This window comes from Hemiscyllium ocellatum, chromosome 20 (assembly GCF_020745735.1).
Source record: "Hemiscyllium ocellatum isolate sHemOce1 chromosome 20, sHemOce1.pat.X.cur, whole genome shotgun sequence".
Taxonomy (NCBI): domain Eukaryota; kingdom Metazoa; phylum Chordata; class Chondrichthyes; order Orectolobiformes; family Hemiscylliidae; genus Hemiscyllium; species Hemiscyllium ocellatum.
Genome location: NC_083420.1, coordinates 39,321,196 through 39,348,928, shown reverse-complemented (window position 1 = coordinate 39,348,928; position 27,733 = coordinate 39,321,196). Strand labels below are relative to the sequence as shown.

The window sequence follows — 27,733 nt, the reverse complement described above, 5'->3', positions numbered from 1 at the left end:
CTCACCTTGACCTCCTTCCACCTATCCCACCTCCATCGCCCCTCCCCCTAGTCCCTCCTCCCTACCTTTTATCTCAGCCTGCTTGGCTCTCTCTCTCTTATTCCTGATGAGGGGCTTATACTCGAAACGTCGAATTCTCTATTCCTGAGATGCTGCCTAACCTGCTGTGCTTTGACCAGCAACACATTTGCAGCTGTGATCTCCAGCATCTGCAGACCTCATTTTTTACTCATTGACATGTCAATGCCTGGTTGGGTCCGATCAATCTGAATGACAAAGCCTTTATTGATCTTTTGGAGAATACTAAAGACTAAATACTAAAAGGGCTGGAACTACTATTACGTATAAGAATCACCACAATACCATCGTCAGAGGCAGTAACTTGAGGCCAACCACTATGAAGACACCCTTGGGACCACCGGCAGAAGACCAGACAATCATTGCCATGTGGATCAAGGCCAAGATCTAGTATGGTAATGTATGATTTATCGTGTATTTTGATGTTGCAGTATTGTGTTAAATAAATATTGTTTATTATTACTAAGAGTCAACTCAGTTTCTTTGCTAGATGAGAATTAAATGCACTATGGCAGGTGCAACACTAGCTAACTGGTTCATTTGAACTGGTTTAGCTACTCCACTTCACCATTCACATAACCATAATCCTCCTTATGCAGGACAAAAAAAACAAACTTTAGCACCCTATTGTGTTGCTAATTTCAAATAGTAATTTTCTTATAATTGTGTCTACCCCATCAACTTAAAGGAAGCATTGTTTTGTCCTACTCTTAAATTGGAACAGTTCTCATTTGCACTCACGTGAATAGTTTGGGGGAAAAAAAAAGACCTTTTAAAAACAATGGGCAACTGCTTAGAACAAAGACACCATTCCAGAAGTTTATATAATTTATTGTGACAGTTTTATACATAGTAAATATATATTGTAAATCATTGTATTTGCTTCATATTCTGAATATAATCTGAGGATTTTAACATGAACATTATTCAATAAAGTGCAAATGTTAATCTCCTTCCAACTGACTTGAGCAGAGATAGTATATGTAATTGTAGATGATCAACACTTAGCTCTCTAGATTAGCCACATTAATTTCAACACTCTTCACTGTAAACATCTCCCACAAAACAATTTCCTAACTCACCAATCCTTCCTTCCTCACACCCCAAAAGTTTTAACTGCATCAAGAAAAACTGACAGCAAGAACAAGATGAAATCAGCCATAGCTCCCAACTCACGATAGTTTTCAAAATCATATAACGTTGCATATTGCTCAGAAAACACATTTTGGGTATTACCTCTTTTGCAAAGTGGTAACACAATTGACAGATTTTCAACCAATCTGATTAGTTACATCTGAGGTAATCCTTTAAAGAGCATAAATTCATTTCCATTTCCATGTTATTTCTTGCTATTTAAAATATTCACCTTTAACCAGCCAAAATGAGAAAACTCATCCACTGTGAAGGTGTTTTGGACTTAGGTACATTAGGTACTCCCCGCTGGTCTCTGCCCAAAATAAGTTACATCAGTTCCAACTATATAAAAACCCAGCTGTTTCAGTGGGAGGTTTCAATTTCAAACACCCAGTTCTGTAATATCTCAAACGAGACAGGTCAATCTGTAGCATTTGTAACTGAACAGAGCATGAGGGACTGAAGGGGGAGCTTTTTGACTGAGCAGAGTAATGAGAAACAGCAGGTACTGTCGACTGTCCCAGTCTTAAATTTACATTTAAATTCAGTCCTGAGAATAGATAGAAGTCACATAGGCAAAACCAGAATGGACTTGAATCCAGGTTCCATAGATGAAAAGACAACTGGTGTCATCTAAATCACAAGGGAGAGGGCTATGTTGCTCAATCTTAATAGCACTGTACAGCCTTAATTAACAGGGACTGTGGATACGACTGAGTCATTTCTCTCAGTCAGGTGATGACTATGTAATTCCTCCCATTAAATCATACATGGAGACAACAGAAAATAATGAATTAATTTTGCATACAATTTACATTATTTAACTTCGAGAAATCACCCTCGTATTGTTGGTTTCAGTCACAATTTGCTGTAGTCCACAGATTCTTCAAATACTCAGTGAACTGTTAATGTAGTGCAACAGCAAACAAACTTCAGTAATCAAGCTTTGACACAAAATTATAGTTGTGAATCCGACCCCAACTGTCCCACACGTGAAGAAAACATTTATGACAAATGTATTACTGGATTTTGGCTCAAACAGACCTCATTTCAATTGAACATGTCAACACATTATGGTAAGGGGACTGAGGCCTCTCCCCAACACAGGGATTCTATTCAAGACTACTCCTCCAATATCACATTCCTGGCACCTCCCATCAGTTTCCTCAAAAGTAGGATGTTTACTCCTTTTACGGAGCAGCTATTGATGTGGTGACAAAAGGATCACTCATTGTGCACAATCTCAAAGCCATTCTGCTATAGTTGGGTGGAAATACATAAACTGAATTTGACACGTCAGCATTCCAGGCTCCTTAATAATCAAGAAATTGCTCTGAGCACAAGAGTACAAAAAGTAAAAGTTTTAATCAATTTGAAGGGGAGCTTTCTGCGGCTTAATACTTAGCATGTCAAGATCCCTTTCGCCTATGCCAAGCTTTTGAATCAGCAACACAATCACAGTAAAAGTAGTGAAAGCTGCTAAAAGGATGTTTGCAGAAGAGCTCTTTCCCATCAGCAATGGAGAAACTTTCATTGAGTTATTTTGGTCTGTGTAAAAAGTTGCATTCGTAGGGATTTTTACTGCAGAATGTCTGAAACTCTACGCAGGCATTTTTTTCTTTTTGTTTTGCAAGTGCAATTATTGCATAATGTAGCAGCCAAACTGCACACAAACAGCAACAAAATGATTTTTTGTTTACAGTTATACTGAGTAAGATGCTCTTCCTCAAAGTTAGAGCGAGGGGACTTTTACAAGTCAACAGTACTTTTATATAGCGTGACAAAGATAAAGGAGTTTCCCCATTTACAAAATAAAATTTCCCAGAAATACTTCACCTCCTATTGCTATCACCCATATTAAAATGGTCAGCTGGACGCCGGTAAGTTAGTATAGCACTGAGGAGCAAGTAATTTTCACCAGCAAGTGCTGTAGAATTGTGGAATAAACTCATTGTACACAGCCTGTACAATTCTTATTAAAGTTATTGGAGAAACATGCTTGTAACTTGTATTAATGGTCAACAGCTAGATCATTTACATGTTAAAACCTCTCAGACTGGAGAATGCAAAAAAGGAACCTTATGACTACTTCTGATTCTAATTCCTTTGAAAATTGAATAGGCAGGGTGAGGGGAGTGGTTTCAGGAATATTCTGAATGTTTGAGAAACCCATTATTTTGATGCTTATTCCATTTTTCATGTATTTTTGTCTTGTACTGCAACATGCAAGGAAAAGGTGACATCTTTCCGGCATGTAGAGGGAGGTGGGGTTTACAGGTCACTGATAATCGACATGAAATAATCTCATCATTTCAGTGACCCCATCAAATTAGCACCTTGTAAACAATTCTGACATTACATCGTAGATAACATAGTACCCCAATTATTGCATTTCAGGTGGCTACAATACAATGATTTATGGAGACTGGTTAACAGCCCAGGTGGTGAACTTTACTGCCTTTGGATAAAGTCTATACTCAATGTTATCTAGTGCGTTTCCATTTTTAAAATGTCAATAAGCTAAAATTTCTAGCAATTTCTGTTCTCAGATGTAAACCTTGCTATGCCCATTTCAAAAGCCCTTCAAATTATTTCTTTTTAAGAAGAAGAATTCCTCAGGAAACATCCCAAAACCTTAAAGGATTTCAGATCCCTGAGTATGTTGGAATTTCCTGTTGTTTTAAGAGGCCAGAACATCTGCCTCAGTCCAAAACACTCAACATGGTCCAAAAGTATTTCAAGCACGACTGTTAAACAACTGAGCTTCCAGTTTACAGCACTGAAGTGAAAATCTATATACAAAGTTCAAATACAAATCCAATTTGGCAAGGAGTAGAATTATATACATAATCTGTAGTCAACTAATTTGACCTTCTACAGATCAGAACCTCCCTGCATATCAAGGTGTGAAGAAATTAAGCTGAATGTCGCAGTAAAACCACGTACAAATACATCACTACCTTGTTCACAAACAAGGTTAGTCTTTTTGTTGTACTTCATAAAATACTTAAGACAAGTCAAGTCAGACAGTTAATGCAACAGGAAGTTACAATCAAAACTTTGAGCATATTCATTCCAAAGTCATTATAAGTCCACATCAAACAATTTCCAATACATCTTTAAAGCCATGGTGAATTAGGGTCAAAGTGAATGCTCCACACTGCACAGATTAGAATCTGGTGGAAGATCTCCAAATCCTAAACAATCCATTTTAAAATATGGCTCCCATCAGCTTCAACTAAGTCCAAAACAAATGGCATCACTAATCAGGTCCTTCGGCTTTTTTTAGTTCAAAGGGAAAGGAATGGAATTGAATACACAGTTAAAAAGCAAGCAATAGGATCGGTTCTGCCTCACCACAGCCTGAGAATCAAACTTTTGTTTGCTTCATCAGGTATCTCCCAACCTTTCAGGATTAAGCAGCATTGCCTTTCAAGAAGATCGGACAATGTAATGCAATTGTTCCCAGCAGCAAAAGGAGTAACATCCAACAATATAATCATTGTTTATATGCAGGCAATTAAAAGTTACCAGGTAGGTACAATAAAATAGCTCAGGGTAGTCTGGATTCTATTTTGGAGGGGGCGCTGTTCTCTGTCCCCACTGATGCAGTTCATTGATTAATTCAATGCAGTGATGCTCCTAATTATATCAAATGATGGCCATACATCAACATTGCCAGAGATCATCAAGGGGGAAGACACTTATTTCAACAGCCCAATATCCCTGCACAAGCAGCAGTAGGTGGACCAATGCAAATGGTATGGCTTTCTGTTTGCTAACTTTGTGTAGCTGTTATTTAGTGAAAACTTTTAAACCATACTGCAGATAATGTCCTTTTTTAAGGAACAAATATGGAATCTTTTATAGAGAATGAAGAAAAAAAAACACCAGTCATCAGAAATAAAGGAAACATCTCAATTCACTGTGGGTAAAATGGAGGTTGGTGTCTGCAAATTCCCTGGGGACAGAGGTGGTGATGGCATTCCATTGGGCAGAAGACCTCCCAGCTTCGGCTTCAAATCATTCCACACTTCACTCATCTGGAATGAAGCAAAACAAAATCATCATTCAGTAATTAGCAATTCAACCAGTACTTCAAAACAGCACTGAAGGAGAATCAAAACTACACTAAATATGATAAAACGTGAACCCTTTCAGAGCCATCTGCTACCTGATCAACTGAAGAACCAATAAGCATGAAGAATGCATGGAAAGGTTGGACACAGTGGCACTGCCTTGTGCAGTTGAACAGCCGAATAAACTTAAAATGTGTTCAAATGAATATGAGCTGGCGTCAAGGGTGTAGCTGCCATGTAGACAACTGCCAGAAGACACAAATCAACAGGAAGAGTGGCAAACGAAATCGCTATAAAACGTTAGTCACTACTATAGGCCCAGCCCATACCTCTCGGTGCCCTTGAATCTGCGAATCAATGAAAGCAGTCAGCACATGGGAGATGATGTGTAGGTAGACATGGATGAGTTGAGTCTCCTGGTGCAGGCAATACATCGAGAAATAGTTCCGAAGCTCCATGGTCAAGATTGTATTCTCTTGCTGAAATACAAGATCTCCTTTGATGCCAACTTTAATGAAAATGGAACAGAAACTACAACAGTGCACAATTACAGAAATTATACTCATCTTGCTCTCTCAAGAATTTAGCAGTTTACTGCCAGTCTGATGGAATACCACAACTTTAAAAGTAACCTGGAGTTGCTGGAAATGTATTTATGGCATTAATGACAGATACTGCTGCACAGGAATTGACCAGAAACATGAGTTGGAGCAGGGAGAACAAAGGGACTATGACACAATGATATAGCTTCCACACACCCCTACCCACCACCTCCATATTACTCTTAGAATAATCCTAAATTCTTACAATATTTCCTAAATAATAAACTCTGCCCTTATATGTCTTAAAGCATTCCTTTTCAGAAAGTCAAAAACCTTGCATCATAGCCCCGCCTCAGCTTCCTTCCAAAATCATTTTTCCAAACAACACACTGTACATTGGCTCCCTATCCAGAAATTCAAGTTGAAAACTTTCATCTGCATGGTCAAAACCATCCACGGCCTCACTCCTTCATATTTTTGTAACCACCTCTGGTTCCAAAACTCTCCAAGATCTCTGTACTTTTCCAATTCTGGCCTCTTGCATACCCCCAACCACTAAAACAAAATAAAGAAATAATCAGACACTGGAAACCTGAAACAAAAACAGAACTTTGTGGAGAAATTCAGCAGATCTGGCAGCATCTGTGTAGAGAAAGCAGAGTTAATGATTTGAGTCTAGTGACTCAGTGGACCTAAAACATTAACTATTTCTTCCTCCACGGATACTGCCAGACTGTGGAGTTTCCAATTTTGTTTTAAATTATTTCCCCATTGGCACTTGGCTTCGGTTTACATAGGCCCTGGAATTCCTTTCTGAAACCTCTGTTGCTCAGTCTTCTTCTCTTCAACTACAGAAGTACCTTAAAACCTATCTTCCCTAAAAATTATTTCACGTAGCTGGCCTTCAAATTATATTAGATTACACTCTTGTGACAGAGTTTAGGATGTTTTACTATGTTAAAAGCAATAAGTAAACACAAGTCATTGCCACCTGAAAACCCTTGATCAAGATCATTCAACCACCAATGTCAATTTCTTAGAAGAGACTTATGCTTGTGGACGTCAACAACATGAGAAGACCTGCTTATGTTTGCTCTCTTGACATAAAATGCAGGCCTGGACTCAATTATGCTCCATATTCAAACTGTATTGTATTACATGTCTTTCAAATGTTCACAACACCCTGTGATCATTAATCAGCAACTCATTCACTCAGTTCAATCAGTTTCTCTTCATCAAATCTTTGTTGGGTCAAAGACACAGCTATTATCCCCTAAGTTCCCAAATGATGAAATAATAATTTTAACAAGGCAATAGAAGGGTATATTAAACTTCAAGTAAAAAATGAGGTCTGCAGATGCTGGAGATCACAGCTGCAAATGTGTTGCTGGTCAAAGCACAGCAGGTCAGGCAGCATCTCAGGAATAGAGAATTCGACGTTTCGAGCATAAGCCCTTCATCAGGAATAAGGGCTTATGCTCGAAACGTCGAATTCTCTATTCCTGAGATGCTGCCTGACCTGCTGTGCTTTGACCAGCAACACATTTGCAGCAGTATATTAAACTTCAGACGAGTCTTCAGTAACAATAAAAAAAGCAGAGCACCTGTACAATCCGTGACTCCAGTTGCTCCACAGAAATCTGCTCCTTGTTTTGCACAGTTACACTCATCATCTGCCGTTTCATGGAGCTGTATTTCTGCAATGCTCGTTGGTGCTCATGAAGGACACCTTTCTCATGACGTTCACACAAATCCTTAAAGCAAAAATTCCAAATATGAGCAGCTCAATTTGAAGCTGATAGATTAAAACAAACTTCCAATTGATATCATGTTCATAAGTCTGCCTAAGTTAATTTCTATTATGTCATCCTGAAGATACATCAACAGCATCTTCTTAAAGCTTGTCACCATTTCTAGCCAGAATATTAGAATGGAGCATTCTCAACAGGCAATAAGTGAAGCCAGACCAGCCTTCCTGTTTGGAACAAGTAACAGTACTATGGCTAAACTAAATTAAAAACACCTACATCAAAATTTGCTCAGCCTAAATATGACCCTGATTAGAAAGGTAACAGTTACATCTGATGCATAAGTGCACCTCTCATTTCTGCATACTGGCTGACACATTAGAACACAATTTGGAGTTGCTTCAAACACAATTACTACAGTAGTAGCACTGACCTTGTAGGACTGCAATAAATCCAGAAAGAGGTTGAGTTTTTCGACCACTTCCTCCTCTTCTCGTTTCCCCTGTTCAAGACATGGAAACAAACTTAACAGTTGTGCAAAAAGTTTCTATGCTCTGAATAAAGCTCATTTGTCCCTTCTTCTACTTCTCCAGTTGACCTGTGACCGATTTACCATCATGTCACTCTTAATCGAGCCATTGGAAGGCACACACAAGTCACCCTCCAAATACTATGTTGAAAGTCACACCAGAAATTTGGTGTAGTACAGATACAACCAACATGGTCCATGAACCTCTATCAAATGTGACTGACTCTGGGGTACAGGTTCCCAATTACATGGGTGCAACACCACTCTACAATTGCTAATATGAACAGTGTCAGCAAGGCTCAGTAGGTAGCACCCATGTCTTGGATTCAGATGATTATAGTTTCATATTTCATTCCAGAAGTTAAAGCTCAAAATCTTGGCTGATACTTCCTGTGCACTGATGGAGTGTTACGTTATTGAGGTTGCCATCTCTCTGAGGATATCTTATACGAAGGCTTCATTTATCCTCATGGGAATATAAAAGATGCCAGGAGCCGATAAAAGCAGGAATGCTCTCCTCCATCTCCTAGCCAATGTTTAACTCTCATTCAACGTCATGAACAGACAAATCTTTTGACAATTATCACACTGATGTTTGAGAACGTGCGGTGTAGCAAATAATTCTTGAAAAATTAGACAATTACAAAGTACTTCACTGGGTTTTACACATCATGACACGTGCCTTGCAAATGTCAGACCTTACATATTTGCAGTGCAGTGGCAGAAGTCAGTTTCCAACTACTGGACTTGCCTGTTGTGCAGCTTTGTCAGCAAGTAATGCAAACTCCACAGATAAGCCTTTAAGGGCTTGCTTCAGGGTACTCCATGTGTTGCTTGCTGCTGATGCCCATGATGGAACTGGCGTTGTGTCAGAGCCTAAGATACTGCAATACATTTTAAAAAATATAAGTTAGAGAAATAAGACTGTAACAGAAGCAGAGAGACACATTAGAAAAATCACTCCTAACCACACAAAGCACACCCTGGACTGGATCCCCATCCACCATCTTTGACATTAACTTCCTCCACCATTGATGGACAGTGATGGTAATGTGTGACATCTACATGATGCATTGCAACAATTCACCGAGGTTCACGGAAAAGATCTTCCAAATTCACAACCTTCAGCATCCAGAAGGACAAAAGCAACAGATATGCAACAGCACAACCACCAGCAAGTTCCCCTCCAAGCAACCCAGAATCCTAACTTAGAACCATAGGTTCCTTCACTGGCAATGGATCAAAACTTTGTAACGCCCTTCCTAACAATTGGGGTTACTGCACCTCATAGACTTGTAAAAAGAGGTGAGAAAGTCTGTAGCCTTAAAACTTGTCTTTAAACATTTAAACTAAAATGTAATGCTGAATTATAGAACACATTTACTGCACTAAAAAACAGACAGGCAGGAAGGCTCAGAAAAAGGGGGAAACTCAAGGAATGCAGAAGATAGGGACATCTGGGCGCACCAAGTGATAACAGAATGCTGTAAGGAAAGTAAGAATATTTGCCCAAGCATCGGTGAATCTGTGTGAACAGGACACCAAGTGATAATATTCATAGTCATTCCCTTTTGAAATTAATGTTAGTGTTTGATTCTGAGCCTGAAACAAAACTCGGTACTATTAAAAGCCTTGTAATCAACGGTCAGATCCTGTCAATTATAATGGATTCTTCTTATTCCTTGCAAATGCGACAGGCAGAGAGAAAAACATCTTTGCTGTTAGAAGACCCTGACTTAAGAGTTCACAAGGATACGAGAGAGAGAGAGAGAGACTATTTTAGTGCTGAGACTATTGAAGCCAATAGAAAATTAACTCTTCGTACTTATCTGCTGTGGATTGAATTTATTTACAGTTTGGGACTTTATGATGATATTGAGTAGCCATTACCGGTTATTAAATACAAACTCTGTAAAACGTAATACTGATGAAGCTTTAACTTACTTGCTGTTGTTGCAGACCACCCTGCAGATCTTACAGACTGTCCCACTAACAATTCTAACCAATCAATCTTAATGTCTTAATTGAATTTGATTCACAACCCTAAAAAGAAAGCATGTTTAATTTGAAGACTAATGATTCAGTTTAAGTGCAACCTTCTGGTAACATCTCCGCCTCAGGTACAGAATGATTCAGTGCTTAAAAAGGAATCTGTTCCTAGGTTTAAAGAAAAAGTTATTCAAAGTCTCACATTGAAGAGATTCTGGCACAATGTGTCAGGAAGCCATTTTATGATCAAATCTTTGCCCTCCTTGCTAAGAAGCCATTTTGTAAAATAATTGTATCAGACGTGAGCTGTGCAAGTTTACCTCTCCAATCAGCTCAGACTGGTACCTCTTTATGGTAGGTGGTTATCTCACTAGCAGGCACCTAACTCGGCTGGGTATGTTTTTCTCACCTGATGAATGTCTTAGGGCCTGTAGGAGTGATTAGTCAAGCATACACAGACCTGTCAATTAACTTTTCTTCTTTACAACTGTTATCTGTCTAATTAAGACCATGCAATTTTAAAAAAAAATTGTATAAAGGGAACCACTTTGTATCAGTATATTGGAGTAGCCTGCTGGGGCACTTGAAGAGCTGGCACCCTATTCTCTGAGGTTATTAAAACCTAGTTGGTTTAGCTTATAGGTATCAGTGCTATGTTGTAACAGTGATGCTATTAGTGAATAAAGGGGATGACCGAAATTCAACTAAACTGTCTCAGAGGTTTTTATTCCAAACTTCCAAACAGTACGATCTCTGGGACGAACCGAGAGAGGGGCTTATGGGCAGCACGGTGGCACAGTGGTTAGCACTGCTGCCTCACAGCGCCTGAGACCCAGGTTCAATTCCCGACTCAGGCGACTGAATGTGTGGAGTTTGCACATTCTCCCCGTGTCTGCGTGGGTTTCCTCCGGTTTCCTCCCACAGTCCAAAGATGTGCGGGTCAGGTGAATTGGCCATGCTAAATTGCCCGTAGTGTTAGGTAAGGGGTAAATGTAGGGGAATGGGTGGGTTGCGCTTCGGCGGATCGGTGTGGACTTGTTGGGCCGAATGGCCTGTTTCCACACTGTAAGTAATCTAATTTACAGATCTAAGTCCACAAAGGATTCCCTGGGCAGTCTGAAATCTCCACTTTATCAATTCGACACCGAGAGCAGGGTTCCAACAAGGTCACACCCACAATCAGAGTAAGATGCTCCAGTCAGAGGTCCTCTGCTCAGCAATTTCTTTCTTTCCCACTTTGCACCAGTTTCCACCCCCTTCAACGTCTTAAACTACCCTCGCACTTTATAGACACACTTTATTCTCATTCGGGACTTTTAAATTGTGTTTTCCCATGCTAATTTTTTAAAATATTAGCTCTGCCAACCAAATACCCAATCCAAATTCGGGTCCGCTACATGGAGAAAACCTTCAAGACCATCAATAATATCATTACTGGCATAAAATTCACTAAAAAGGAGGAGGAAAACAACAACAAACTGCCATTCCTAGATGTCACCGTAGAGGAAACAGCCAAAGGAACTTAGAACATAGAAAAATACAGCGCAGTACAGGACCTTTGGTCCTCGATGTTGCGCCGATCCAAGCCCACCTAACCTACACTAGCCCACTTTCCTCCATATGCCTATCCAATGCCCGTTTAAATGCCCATAAAGAGGGAGAGTCCACCACTCCCTGCAGGGCATTCCATGAACTCACGACTCGCCAAGTAAAGAATCTACCCCTAACATCTGTCCTATACCTACCACCCCTTAATTTAAAGCTATACCCCCTCGTAATAGCTGACTCCATACAAGGAAAAAGGTTCTCATGGTCAACCCTATCTAAACTCCTAATCATCTTGTACACCTCTATCAAGTCACCCCTAAACCTTCTTTTCTCCAATGAAAACAGCCCCAAGTGCCTCAGCCTTTCCTCATACGATCTTCCTACCATACCAGGCAACATCCTGGTCAACCTCCTCTGCACCCGTTCCAGTGCCTCCACATCCTTCCTATAGTATGGCGACCAAAACTGCACACAATACTCCAGATGCGACCACACCAGAGTCTTATACAACTACAACATGACCTCAGGACTCTGGAGCTCAATTCCTCTACCAATAAAAGCCAGTACGCCATATGCCTCCTTCACAGCACTATTTACCTGGGTGGCAACTTTCAGAAACCTATGTACATGGACACCAAGATCCCTCTGCTCATCCACACTACCAAGCATCCAACCATTAGCCCAGTACCCCATCTTCTTGTTACTCTTACCAAAGTGAATCACCTCACACTTACCTACATTGAACTCCAATTGCCACTTTTCTGCCCAGCTCTGCAGCTTATCTATATCCCGCTGTAACCTGCCACATCCTTCCTCACTGTCAACAACTCCACCGATTTTTGTATCATCCGCAAACTTGCTCACCCAACATTCTCGCCCCTCCTCCAGGTCATTTATAAAAATGACAAACAGCAATGGTCCCAAAACAGATCCTTGCGGAACACTGCTAGTAACTGCACTCCAAGTGAACCTTTACCATCAACTACTACCCTCTGTCTTCTTCCAGCCAGCCAATTCCTAATCCAAACCTCCAACTCACCCTCAATGCCATATTTTTTGCAGTAGCCTACCATGGGGAACCTTATCAAATGCCTTACTAAAATCCATATACACCACATCTACCGCTTTACCCTCGTCCACCTCCTTAGTCACCTTCTCAAAGAATTCAATAAGGTTTGTGAGGCATGACCTGCCCTTCACAAAACCATGCTGACTATCCTTGATCACATTATTCCTATCCAGATGTTCATAAATCCTATCCCTTACAATTCTCTCTAAGACTTTGCCCACAACAGAAGTGAGACTCACCAGCCTATAGTTACTAGGGTTATCCCTACTCCCCTTCTTGAACAAGGGAACCACATTTGCTTTCCTCCAGTCTTCTGGCACTATTTCTGTAGACAAGGACGTAAAAATCAAGGCCAATGGCTCTGCAATCTCCTCCCTTGCTTCCCAGAGAATCCTAGGATAAATGCCATCAGGCCCAGGGGACTTATCTATTTTCATTCTTTCCAGAATTTCCAACACCTCTTCCCTACATACCTCAAAGCCGTCCATTCTAATTAATTGTGACTCAGTATTCACATCGGCAACGATGTCCTGTTCCTGAGTGAATACTGACGAAAAGTATTCATTCAGTGTCTTCCCAATCTCTTCAGCCTCCACACACAACTTCCCACTACTATCCTTGACTGGACCTATTCCTACCCTAGTCATTCTTTTATCCCTGACATACCTATAGAAAGCCTTTGGGTTTTCCCTAATCCTACCAACTAAGGACTTTTCATGTCCCCCGCTTGCTGCACTTAGCTCTCTCTTCAGATCCTTCCTGGCGAACCTTTACGCCTCATCTTACATAGGCCGCCTTCTTCCCTTTAACAAGGGATTCCAATTCCTTATTAAACCACGGCTCCCTCACACGACCCTTTCCTCCCTGCCTGACAGGTACATACTTATCAAGGACACTCAATAGTTGCTCCTTGAACAAGCTCCACATATCGATTGTGCCCTTCCCTTGAAGCCTACTTTTCCAAGCCACGCATCCTAAGTCATGCCTCACCGCATTATAATTTCCCTGCCCCCAGGTATAACTCTTGCCCTGCAGTGCACACTTATCCCTCTCCATCACTAGAGTAAAAGTCATTGAATTGTGGTCACTGTCCCCAAAGTGCTCACCTACCTCCAATTCTAACACCTGGCCTGGTTTGTTATCCAGAACCAAATTCAGTATGGCCTCACCTCTTGTTGGCCTGCCTACATATCGTGTCAGGAAACCCTCCTGCACACATTGGACAAACACCGACCCATCTAACGTACTCGAGCTATAGCTTTCCCAGTCAATATCTGGAAAGTTAAAGTCCCCCATAACAACCACCCTATTATTTCACTCTTCTCCCGAAGCATCCTTGCAATCCTTTCTTCTACGTCTCTAGGACTTTTAGGAGACCTGTAGAAAACTCCTAACAAGGTGACCTCACATTTCCTATTCCTAACCTCAGCCCAAACTACCTCAGATGGCGAGTCTTCATCCATCGTCCTTTCCACCGCTGTAATACTATCTTTGACAAGCAATGCCACACCTCCCCCTCTTTTACCCCACCTCTAACCCTTCTAAAACATTTAAACCTTGGAACCTGCAACAGCCAATCCTGTCCCTGTTCTACCCGTGTCTCCGTAATAGCCACAACATCGAAATCCCGGGTACCAACCCACGCTGCAAGATCACCTACCTTATTTCATATAATCCTTGCATTGAAGTATACACACTTCAAGCCACTTTCCTGTTTACAGGCATCCTCCTTTGAGATTGATGCCATGTTCCTAACCTCCCTACACTCCAGATCCTGCACCTTAAAGCTACAGTCTAGGTTCCCATGCCCCTGCAGAGTTAGTTTAAACCCCCCCCCCCCCACAAGACCACTAGCAAACCTCCCCCCAAGGATACTGGTGCCCCTCAGGTTCAGGTGTAGACCATCCTGTTTATAGAGGTCCCACCTTCCCCAGAAAGAACCCCAGTTATCCAGATACCGGAATCTCTTCCTCCTGCACCATCCCTGTAGCCACACATTTAACTGTTCTCTCTCCCTCTTCCTCGACTCTCAATCACGTGGCATGGGTAACAAACCAGAGACAACAACTCTGTTTGTTCTAACTCTGAGCTTCAACCTAGCTCCCTGAAAGCCTGCCTAACATCCTCAGCCCTCTTCCTACCTATGTCGTTGGTGCCAATGTGGACCACGACCTCGGGCTGCTCCCCCTCCCCCTTAAGGACCTGGAAAACACGATCAGAGACGTCACGTACCCTTGCACCTGGGAGTTTCTCTCGCCCCCACAAAACCACCTATCTGTGCCCTGAATTATCAAGTCCCCAATAACTATTGCTCTGCTCTTCTCCATCCTTCCCTTCTGAGCAACGGGGACAGGCTCCGTGCCAGAGGCCTGAACCCAATTGCTTACCCCTGGTAAGTCGTCCCCCCCACAAGTATCCAAAACGGTATACTTGTTCTCGAGGGGAACGGCCGCAGGGGGTCCCTGCACTGTCTGCTTCCTCCCAGTCCCCCTCACTGTCACCCATCCGTCTGCAATCTTTGGAGTTACTACTTCCCTAAAGCTCCGATCTATGACCCCCTCTGCCTCCCGAATGATCCTAAGTTCATCCAACTCCAGCTCCAGTTCCCTAACACGGTCTTGGAGGAGCTGGAGATGGGTGCACTTCCTGCAAGTGTAATCAGCAGGGACGACCATGGCATTCCTCACCTCAAACATGTTGCAAGAAGAACATTGCACTGCGTTCACTGCCATCCCTCTAAAAGTAACCTTTTAAAAATAAAACTAGGTCTAAAGAATAGAACAAGCAAAATGCAGCACTTACCTACTTACCACCACGGGTCTTATTATTAGGTTAGGGGAGGAGGGCGGGTGGGAGGCACTACCTCTGTAGTGCCTCGGGTTCCTCTCCTGCGCGCTTTTATAGGGGGGAAGAAAATCTACCCAGATAAGCTTGCGCTACACCAGCTTCCGGGTCCACTTCCCACTTTTTAAAAAAAAACTTTCAAATTTAAACCGTTAAACAAACGTCGCCGAGCCTTCAAGCAGCCATTGCCAAACAGCCCTTACCTGCTCCGCTGAGAGAGTGAGCATCAATATCTACATCTACAGGAAAACAACATATAATGGACCAAATATTGAACTATCATCCCAACATGCACAAAACTGCATTAGAACATCATTTCAATGAGTCACTGCAGCACAGAAACTACAAAAGGCAGGGAAAAATCACCTGTAATCAAAAAGAACGGGTACTCAATGACCGCAGTCCACCGATTTCTCAGCAACAAACAAGCAAAATGCATCCAGAAATCCTAGCCACTCTCCGCTACAGCAATGACATCTCAGAAATGACTGCCAGACTATCAGACCTCTTGGCATCATGGCAGCCCACAAACGCACCAACACACTAAAACAGCAGCTAATTAGCTTGAAAGACCCCATACAGACAACAAGCAAAACTAATGTCATTTACAAAATACCTTGCAAAAACTGTAACACTACATTGGACAACAGGCAACAAACTAGTCACTAGGATACAAGAACATCAACTAGCCACAAAAAGGCATTACCTAATCTCACTAGTATCCTTACATACATGAAGGAGGACACCACTTCAATTGCAAGCCAAACAAAGACAAGAAGCATGGCATTTCAACTGGAACTCTATCAACACACACATCGACTTGGACCCCATTTATCACCGTCTGAGAAAAAGAACAAGAACCCAAGGAAATACAAATACTAAATAGAAAGCGGGTCACTAACACCAATGCTTCACTGGAGGTTCACTGATAATGTTACCTGATATGGTGACAAAACGTCTGAAAATGAACTTTCCAGCTCAGCGAGTAAACTTACATACAGAACTAAAATTTCTGTAATTGGGTACCCAGTACCTAAACTGGTACCAAGAGGTGACATTATAAGTTTTTCACTGTAATTGTTCGAGTGCACATGACAATAAAAGGATATTCTATTCTGTTCTCAACCTCTACAACCAGAGGAGGACAAGGGCTGCAAGTTCCTTCCATGCAACAGATTCCTCACTTCGAACCCTTTCACTATTCTTTCACTGTCACTGGGTCGGAATCCTGAAACTCCCTTTCAAACATATTTGCGAGTGCAACTGCAATGACTCACCACAACGTCTCAAAAGGTAATTAAAGATGGGCAATAACTACTGAACAAGCCAGAAAAGCCCACAACCCAGGAACAACTTTTTAAAAAATCTAACTTCGGCATATGCCAGCTGCAAAATCAGCTGTACTGCTTTATAGTCACCAAGTCAAAATCTGGAGCATCCTTCCAAACAACAATTTGGGACTGCAGTAGTTCAAGGTGGCAGGTCACGAGAATCAGAGTCATACAGAATGGAAACAGACCCTTCAGTCCAACTTGTCCATGCTAAACAAGTTTCCCCAAACCAATCCAGTCCCATTTGCCTGCATTTGGCCCTTCTCCCCCTCAACATTTCCAATTCATGTACCAATCCAAAGGTCTTTCAAATGTTATAATTGTATCTACAGCTACCACTTCCTCTGGCAGTTCATTCCACATATGAAGCACCATTATGAAAAAATTGCCCCTTAAAACTTTCTCCTCCAAACTTAAAAACATACACCCTAGCTTTGAACTCACCCATCCTACAGAAATTCAAACTGTTTAGTCCCGGCAACATCCGTGTAAAGTTTTTTTGAACCGTCATCAATTTAATAATATCCTTCCTACAGAAGGGCGACCAGAACTGTACATAGTAATCCAAAAGTGGCCTCACAAACATCCTGTACAAAGCCAACACAATGTCCCAACTCCTATACTCAAATGGTCTGAGCAATGAAGGCAAGTATGCTAAACGCATTCTTAACCACTGCCTACCTGTGACACAACTTTCAAGTAACTATGTACCTGAACTCCTAGGTCTCTGTTTGACAACACTATCCAGAGCCTTGTAAGTAACTGCGTAAGTCCTGCCCTTGCTCGTTTTACCAAAATGCAGTACCTCGCATTTATCTAAATTAAACTCCAGCTGTTGCTCCTCATCCAATTGATCAAGATTTCTTTGTAATTTTCAAGAATCTTCTTCACTGTCACTACATCACCAACATAGGCATCATCCACAATCTCACTTATCGTGCCTCCTAAATTCTTATCGAAATCAGTTAGATAAATGACAAACAACACTGAACCCAGCACTAATCTCTGCAGAACACAGCTGGTGCTGAAAATGTGTTGCTGGAAAAGCACAGCAGGTCAGGCTTCTGAAGAAGGGCTCATGCCCGAAACGTCGTTTCTCCTGCTCCTTGGATGCTGCCTGACCTGCTGCACTTTTCCAGCAATATTTTCAGCTCTGATCTCCAGCATCTGCAGTCCTCACTTTCTTCTAGAACACAGCTGGTCACAGGGCTCCAGTCTGAAAAATAACCATCCACTATCACCCTCTGTCTCCTGCTGTCAAGCCACTTTTGTATCCAACTGGCAAGTTCACCTTGAGTCCCATGTGGACTAACTTTATTAATCAATGTACAAGAACAAAGCATGACAAGCAGACCAAACACAGCCAGTAACCCTAACCACCTTACCATACGTCAAAGAAGTTTCAGAAATGACAGCCAGACAACTAAGACGCCTTGGAATCCTAGTAGCACACAAACCCACCAACACTCTCAAACAAAAACTAACAAACTTAAAAGACCTAGTACAACCCATGGACAAAACCAACGTCATCTACAAAATTCCATGCAAGGACTGCCACAAACACTACATAGGACAAAAAGGAAAAAAGTTAGTCACCAGGATACACAAACACCAGCTAGCCACAAAAAGACACGACCCTCTCTCCCTCGTAGCACTACACACGGATGAAAAGAAACCACCATTTCGATTGGGATAACAACAACACATCTAACCCTGGGACAGGCTAAGCAAAGACATGCCAGAGAATTCCTAGAGGCCTGGCACTCCAACCACAACGCCATAAACAAACGTATAGATCTAGATACTATCTATCAACCCCTCAGAAAACAAACAGGAAATGACATCACCACAAACCCCAAGAACCCCATCCAGGACAAACAGATAAATAGAAAGCAGGAGACAACAGCTTCGCTTCACTTGGAGGTCGCCACTGATTATGTTACTTAGCCAGGTAATGAAACGTCTGGATATCAAACCTACAGCTCAGCGAGCAAACCTACACCCTAAACCTCAACCTGAGCGACAAACCTTCACAAACCTTGCAATATACCATGTGGAATGTTGTCAAAGGCTTTACTGAGGTCAATGTAGACAACACCTAATGCTCTTCCCTTAATCTTTTCGCACAAAACCATGCTGTTTATCCCAGATCAGTCCTTGCCTCTCCGAATGCATGTAAATCCTTTCCAAATCCCCCTAGCAATTTATCCACCACCAATGTCAGACTCAATAGCCTATAATTCCCAGGCTTCTCTTTACACTTTCATAAATAAAGACACATTATCCATCCTCTGGCACCTCACTCATGGCTGAAGATACAAATACCTCTGGTTGGGCTCAACAATTTCTTCCCTAACCTCCCATAACCTGCGATACACCATCAAGTCCCAGAGATTTATCCACCTTTATGTTTAAGATTTTCAGCAACTTCTCTTCTGTAAGGTGGACTGTTTTAAAGATATCAATATTTATTTACCCAAGTTCCCTATCCTCCATTTCTTTCTCCACAGGAACTGACACAAAATATTAATTTAGTATCGCTCCCATCTCCTGTGGTTCCAAATTGACAACCTGGCCTGTCTTTAAAAGGGCCGTAATCTCTCCCTTGTTGCTCTTTTGCTCTTAATGTGCTTATAGAATTTCTTTGGATTATCCTTAATCTTAACTGCTAAAGCTATCTCATATCCCCGTCATGCCCTCCTGATTGCTCTCTTAAAAAGTCCCTGAAACGCCTTACACTCCAAGAGATTTACATGATACCAATTGTTTACCTCTAGCATAAGCCTCCTCCTCCTCATTCCTGACTAGCGCATCAATATCTTTATTCACCAACTGTTTCCTATTCTTACTATCCTTACGCTTCACTCTAACCCCCAGAACATAATGCATCTTAACTCTAGTTATCTCACTTTTCAAAGTCTCTCACTTGCCAGTATCCCTTTACCTGCGAAAATCTAATCAACTTTTGAAAGTTCCTGTCTCATACCATCAAAATTTGCCTTACTCCAATTAAGATTTTAACTTTTATATAAGGCCTCTCCTTTTCCCTAACTATTTTAAAATTAATATAATTATTATCACTGGTCCCAAACTGCTCCCCCACTAATACTACAGTCACTTGCCCTGCCTTATTTCCCAAGAGCATGTCAAGTGTTGGCTCCTTCTCCGATGGTACATCCACATACTGATAAAGAACACTTCCTTGAACACATTTAACAAATTCCTCAACATCTCAGACCTTGACACTATGGCAGTCCTAGTCTATGTTTAGCTAAGTTAAAATCCTCTCCTACTACAACCCTATTATTCTTACAGATATCTGTATATTTTCTTCTCAGTTTCCCATAGACTATTGGTGGGCCTATAGGTACAATCCTATTTGGTGATCAGGCCCTTCTTATTTCAGAGTTCCACCCATTTGGAATTATTAGACAATCCCTCAGAAATATTCTCTAGGTACAGCAGTAATGCTTTTCCCAATCAAAAATGCCACTAGCCCACCTATCTTGCCAACCTTTCTATCCTTCTTGTAGCATCTAAACTCTGGTACATTGAGCTACCAGTCCTGTCCATCCCACCTCAAGGAATGGTTCTGTAATAGCTCTGATGTCCCAGTCCCATGTTCCCATCCACAAGGGTACTAATAAATTCTATCCTTGCCAATGATGCTGAAATCCCACAGAAAGGTAGGAATTGGTCACTAGTATGACCGTACAGACTATGAATAATTGGTAAAGCTTGTGTATATAACAGGGGGTACACTTTAAAACTAATTCTTTGGCTGTAAGTGCTTTATGACATTGCAAGTTTGTGAAAGGAGCTTAAACCTTGCAAGTTTGTTCTTATCTTAATAAACAGAAAACATATGCTAAACTCCAAGACAATTTAATCTTGTTTGTCACTTGAAAACAGTGCATGCAGTCCCATACTGTCAGCTTCAGTTAGTATCCTCAGCAGCACAAAAATTCCTGCAATAAAGCACCAGAAGAATTTCTCCACTTTAATTCATGATGGCCCCTGGACTTCTCCTGGGGAATGCAGGCAGTTGCTATTTTGAGTCTCATTCAGTCACTGACCCTATAACTCAATGCTTTCTGTATAATTCCACGCCTGTGAAAACAAGCAAATTACAGCTGTTTCAAATCATACAGTTGCCAGGCAAAAAACATTGCCTCTTGCTTTCTCTCCCGTTCACCCTCTATCCTGCACTTCACTGGTACAAATTGCCTTTTGAATTCCTGAAAATTAATTCTTCTCGCTCTTTCACTGAACAGAATTCTGTTCAATACTTATGTAATTAGCAATAGCAATCACCATTTGCAATGTATTACTTGAAACCTAGCTGAGCCAACAGCTTCCAAAATATAATTACTATAAGTTTTCATTATCAAAGTCCACCTACAAGAAGTTTTCAATACCTCATTGTGCATGATGCTCCCCATACCCAGCTGAAAATGATACATTTTAAGTTGACTTCATTTTCTTCTGTACTTTTCCTCACCTTCCTTATCCAATGTCTTTGAATTGAACTGCTCCATTAAACTGTCACCAAATGCAGTCAGCTCAATATTTCCCTCTCGCCACACAGAACTACATCATACCCTTCTGCTCAGCACTGAAAGAACATGGAGTGACAGATTTCAATACTGTACCTAGCTGAACTCCGTGGCAAGAAAAGGTGTAACACTACCCATCCAGATTAACCTTGACAAAAATACTTCTAGAGGTGAGTGGTGAGATTGAGTAGGGGAAAGAGAGAGAGACAGCAAGAAAGAGAAAGCTACAAAAATACGCAGAGCTCTCCTACTAAGCTGAGGGAAAGGTGAAAAAGAACAAAAAAAAGGCACCTTGGCCCATCCCCAAATCCAGGCAGAGCTGTAAAGGGGCACAAATAAGGAAGAGTACATAACACAGGGATTAGCAAGTTTGACAAAAACAAATCTTAAAGTTGTTCAAAAATCCAGATACAGGTTACAGCACCAGGCAGGTTGTGACAAAACAATCTGCATTGTGGAAAGTCTGAACACTTGCCTCAGCTCCTTCCCAAACAGCAGGAGATCGGTGGCATTCTCAGCAGATCTGTTTGCCATTCTCTCTGCTCGGTCTCTTAGCTTATGGAAGCTGTTATAGATGTTTCGAATCAGCTCTCTACTGGCACCAAACTGAGCCTGAATATCAGGAGGAAGTAGTTCCTGCATTTTACGTGGGGTGGGTTGGGGTGTAAGAAGAGAGTTGTTTACATAAACAATTGAACATGTGGAATTTATGCACTAGTAATTATTGTCTTTTCCTTCATTCACACAATTGCTGCTGGACACCTCCTTCCTTGAAGTGAGCAACTGCAGAGTGTCAAACACAATTGGCATGTTGTGTTTATAAACTTCAGTTTCAGAGACATGAGCACAGAATCGAAATTGACACACTCATCTTAGCATCACAATCATAGCTGTCCGAAATCTAGCCTGGCAGCAACAGGTAAACGTTATTCAAAAAGCAGAGCAGCCCCCACCCGCACCCCCGTGACCTGTCCAAAATACTTATCCCTTAACCAACATTGAAACAGGTGATTTAGTTATTCCTTTAAAAGACATATGGAAACCTCCTTTTCCCAAAACACCAATTTAAAATTCCTTAAGGAGATAATGGTTTACATTATGTCATGATATTACATAATATGAAACAAAGACATGCAAATGTTTTTGAGGGACAGATTAGCCACAGTTTAATTGGACATCAGAACAGGCTCAAGGTACTGAAAAGTTGACTTCTGTTCTTATGCACCATCTGGAGCCCCAATATTCAAAACCACAGTGCAGACCCTTTCATGTCATTCAATAAAAGTTGTTCAACATGGTTTAATGCATTTCCTCAAGCGACCCCATGATTAATCACGTGACCTGTCACCAACAATTCTTAATGTTAGATTCCAGAATGTTCTCTGCAGACTACTCAAATATAGTACATGATCTATAATTATATTTAAAGTTGCTTTGCAAGAGGACACAACTATCAATGAAATCCTTGTGACAGTACCATTAACACATACAGCATCAACAATTAGCCAAATAAATATTTAACTTCCAACAGCAGAGCTCCAATCATTACCTTGGCTGTTGTTGCAATTTCACATGTCATAAACTCATCACCAACTCCTCGCAAAGATTCGCGAATCTTATTTTGAATATCCTTAATCAAAACAAAAAACAAAAAACCTTTACAATCCTATTTTAAGGACAGGGACACTCTTCAAATAATTTTTACTTCATTGTCAGGATGTGTCTGGCAAGGCCAGCACTTATTGCTCCTCCTAATTAATAGCAAACACCAGCAGTTTCAAAGAGTGCGACTCAGTTGGACATTTTGGATGGTAGTTAAGAGTGGGCCCCATTGACAGGGAACAAGAGTCACAAATCAGTTTACTGTCTTGGTGGCTCTTGCGTCCTTTAGGAAATCTTTTTCCCTAAAGGACACAAGCGCCACCAAGATAGAAAACTGATTTACTATAAAATTTAAAAAGGACATTAGAAAACATCTAGTCATCAGCAACACTCATTAATTGTTGGCTTATCATGTTTTAACACATAAGAAATTATTCTTAATGTTATCTCGTCATTGAGTGAAAAGGCGACTATATTCCTTAGGGCAGTGACTTCGGCTCAGACATCTTCACTGTTTCAATGACCCTCCTGTTACCCTAATGTCAGAAGTGGGAATGTTTGCCAATGATTGCACCATGTTCAGCACTATTTGCAATACCGCAGATACTGGAAAAATCCGCATTAAAATGTAGCAAGACCTGGACAATAAAGGCTTGAGTTAAGAAATGGAAAGTAACATTTTCACCAGGCAAATGCCAGGCAATGACCATCTTAAGTAAGAGTGAATGTAACCATTGCACCTTGACATTCAATGGTATTATCATTATTGAATCAGCCACCAGCAACATCCTGGGGTTACCATTGACCATAAACTCAACTGGACTAGCTATATAAATGCAATGGCTAGGAATACTTCCCAGAGTAACTCACCTCCCAAATCCCCAAAGTTAGTCCAACATGTACTATGCTTAAGTCAAGAATGAGAGGAATACTCCCCACTTGCCTGGATGACTTGCAGCTCCAATAACACAAGGTATTTGACATCATATAAGACAAAGCAGCCTCGCTGATTGGTACCATATCCATTGATTGGTACCACATCCCAAACATAAATGCCCCCCACCCCTAATGCTCAGCAGCTTTGTGTACCATTTGCAAGATGCACTGCAGAAATTCACCAAGGCCCCTTAGGGAGCACCATTAAAATCCACAATCACTACCACCTAGGAGACAGGCAACAATGGTCCCATGGGAACACCATCCCTGCAAGCCACTCACTATCCTGACTTGGAAATACATTACCATTGTTCTGACTTCATTGGGTCAAAGACCTGGAATTTCCTCCCTAACTTCACTGTGGGTCTCTCTGCCACAGTGGACTGCAATGCTCAAGACAGCTCTCCAGCATTTTCTCAAGGGCAACTAGAGAGGGTAATAAATACTGACCAATCCATCAACAACTATGTCCCACAAGTGAATAAAACAAGATTAATTACATGCAACATTTTAAGTCAAAATAACCATTTCACTATACAGTGGAGACATCAAAGCCTTACAAAAATGTGTATTTTCTGTAAGACTGCATCAGTTATCATTGTTCTGAGAAATGCTCTCCCTTCTATCTCTTTCCATCCCACATATCAGCACAGCTAAAATTTGGACTATTTCAAAAGAGATGGGCATTAGATCTATGACGAGAATTCACAGAGCGTCTGTCCACCCACATTCTTCCACTCTACATACCCCAAAGGAAAATGCTTGGCTTAGTTTCACTCAACAACTCTCCCATAAATGAGATGAAATCACAATTCAGCAATAAGGACTTTGGTAGAGAAAAAATTATTCCTGCATTCACCATTTTATATTACACACCACTCCCTCACTCCTCTGTATAGGAACCATTGTTCACTACTTGTTCAAACTCTCCAACCAGTCATTCAAAGGAAGCCTACTTGCATTTCAGAAATAATAAATCGATCAATCCAGGAAATTAATCTACTGTATACGCACTGGACCATTGAAGCACAGGAAGATATTGAGAAGCTCATCTTCAGAGAAGAATGGGTGACGAGCCACCAGGTTAATAAAACGCTTTAGAGCACGTCGCCGAGATTCAATAAACTCACGGTCAGCTGAGTTGGAGTGGAGAGAAAAAGAGGGAATTGAAAACAGTTCAATGCATACAATAACACACATAAAAAAGCAGCCGCATTACTAAAACCTCCAAGCCGTTGTTATTTTAAAACAATCACTCCTACAAATGTATCAGTCTTCTGCCATTCTCAACAGCAAGCATTATTTCAAGTAACTGACCGGTCAATGTTCTGATCCAATCTGATATTATTCATGGTCAAATCAGATCTCAGACTGAAACATAGTTTTTTTGGTATTCATATTTTGTTGTTTGTTTATTTTTGATCAGGTGGCCATTTTGGTTCAATAAATCAGAGGCTTTTACTCCTTTACAGTACTCTAGTCAGAAAAAAAAATTCTTTTAACACATCTACAGGGCTTGTCTTTAGTGTGACTTCAATTCTCAGTCCTGAGTCTGGCAGCCCTTTCCCTGAGCCTTCATACGACTGATTTTAGACCATCTCAGCTTCAAATAACCCCTTTAGAGTTTTAAGCCAACACTTCTGGTCTAGAATTTGTAATCTAGACTTCTTACAGTAAGATAGGCAAAAATGAGGACTGCAGATGCTGGAGATCAAAGTTGAGAGTGTGGTGCTGGAAAAACACAGGTCAGGCAACTTCCAAGGAGCAGGAGAACCAACGTTTCAGGCATTAGCCCTTCATAAGGAATGAGCCTGTAAGCTGAGGTGGTGGTGAGATAAATGGGAGGGTGATGGGGCTGGGAGAGAATGTAGCTCAGAGTGCAAAAAGGAGGTAGAGGTGGGGGTAATGGTGATAGGTTGGAGAGGAAGATGGAGCGGATAGGTGGGAAGGATGATGGACAGGTCATGAGGGGGTTGGCAAGTTGGAAGGTTGGAACTGGGATGTGGGGGAGGGGAAATGAGGAAACTGGTGAAATCCACATTGATGCCTTGGAAGGTCCCGAGACGGAAAATGAGGCGTTCTTCCTCCAGGTGTCGGGTGGTTAGGGAGTGGTGATGGAGGCAGCCCAGGACCCGCATGTCCTTGATGGAGTGGGAGGGGAGTTGAAGTGTTTGGCCATGGGGTGGTGGGGTTGGTTGGTACGAATGTCCCGGTGATGTTATCTGAAGCACTCTCTCCAATGTAGAGGAGACCGCGTCGGGAGCAATGGATACAATAAATGACGTGTGGGAGTGCAGGGAAAACTCTGATGGATGTGGAAGGTTCCTTTGGGCCTTGGACGAAGGTGAGGGGGAGGTGTAGGTGCAGGTTTTGCAATTCCTGTTGTGGTCGGGGAAGGTGCCAGGAGGGGAGGGTGAGTTGGCGAGGGGTGTGGACCTGACAAAGGAGTCGCGGAGGGAAGGGTCTTTATGGAAAAGGAATAGGGGTGGAGAGATAAATATATCTCTGGTGGTGGGGTCTGTTTGTAGGTGGCGAAAATGGTGGAGGATGATGCCATGTATATGGAGGTTGGTGAGGTGGAAGGTGAGGACCGGGGGAATTCTGTCCTTGTTGCAGTTGAAGTTATGGGGTTCAAGGGGGAAGGTGCAGGAAGTGGATGAGATGCACAGGAGGGCATCAACCACGTGGGAGGGGAAATTATGGTCTTTGAAGAAGGAGGCCATTTGGTGTATGTTCTGTGGTGGAGGTGGTCCTCCTGGGAGTAGATGCAGCAGAGTCAGAGGAATTGGGAATAAGGAATAGCGTTTTTACAGGAGGCAGAGTGGGAGGAGGTGTGGTTCAGGTAGCTGTGGGTTTGTGAGAGATGTTAGTGTTAAGTTGGTCACTGTTGATGGAGATGGAGGGGTCCAGGAAAGGGAGGGAGGTGTCGAAGATGGTCCAGATGAACTTAAGGTTGGGGTGGAAGATGTTGGTGAAGTTGATGAACTGTTCAACCTTCTCATGGGAGGGCAAGGTGGCGCCAATACAATCATCAATGTAGCAGAGGAAAAGGTGGGGAATAATGCCAATGTAACTGCAGAAGATGGGACTGTTCTACATAACCGACAGAGACAGGCATTTCTGGGGCCCACACGGGTACCCCTTTAGTCTGAAGGAAGTAGGAGGATTCAAAGGAGAAATCATTGAGGGCGAGGACCAGTTCAGCCAAAGAAATGACAGTCAGTGGAAGGGTACTGGTGGGGACGCCAGGAGAGAAAGAAACAGAGGGCTCAGAGGCCCGGCTCAGAGGCCCTTGTCATGGTGGATAGAGGTGTATAGGGACTTGATGCCAATGATGAAGATGAGGCATTGGGCGGGGGGGGGCAAGAAAATTAATCTTGGAAGAAGTGAGGGGTGTGGGTGGTGTTCTGAACTTATATGTCCCACTCTCATTCATCTCACCAATCTTTCTGCTCACAGCCTCATTCCTGATGAAGGGTTTTTACCCGAAACTTCGAATCTCCTGCTCCTCTGATGCTGCGCAATCTGCTGTGCTTTTCCAGCACCACGCCCTCGACTCTTTATAGTGAGGTAACCTATTTCTTACCAGTCTAAAAACATCCCCTCTCTTCAGAAGAGACTGTCTTACTTTTCCAGCTCCAGCCAAGCCTCCTGCAAAACTAAAATGAGCTTTTCTCAAACTACAAGTGTTTCCCACTTCAGAACTTTTTATCTGATCCACCAGAAGAAAATGTACACACTTGGATAG

The 27,733-nt window shown here is 41.9% G+C and overlaps 1 protein-coding gene across 1 annotated transcript in view; it reads right to left on the bottom strand.

Annotated features, from left to right (window-relative positions):
* Positions 1-893: 893 nt before the first annotated feature.
* Positions 894-27,733, bottom strand: part of snx8a (sorting nexin 8a) — a 36,977-nt gene continuing 10,137 nt past the window's right edge. The window contains exons 7-14 of the mRNA XM_060840779.1: positions 25,000-25,121; positions 22,997-23,077; positions 21,923-22,083; positions 8,862-8,994; positions 8,015-8,083; positions 7,438-7,587; positions 5,621-5,770; positions 894-5,255 (exon numbers count right to left, since the gene is read on the bottom strand). Coding sequence (XP_060696762.1) covers positions 5,130-5,255; positions 5,621-5,770; positions 7,438-7,587; positions 8,015-8,083; positions 8,862-8,994; positions 21,923-22,083; positions 22,997-23,077; positions 25,000-25,121 — 992 coding nt within the window. The 3' untranslated portion in view covers positions 894-5,129. The remainder of the gene's footprint in view (positions 5,256-5,620; positions 5,771-7,437; positions 7,588-8,014; positions 8,084-8,861; positions 8,995-21,922; positions 22,084-22,996; positions 23,078-24,999; positions 25,122-27,733) is intronic.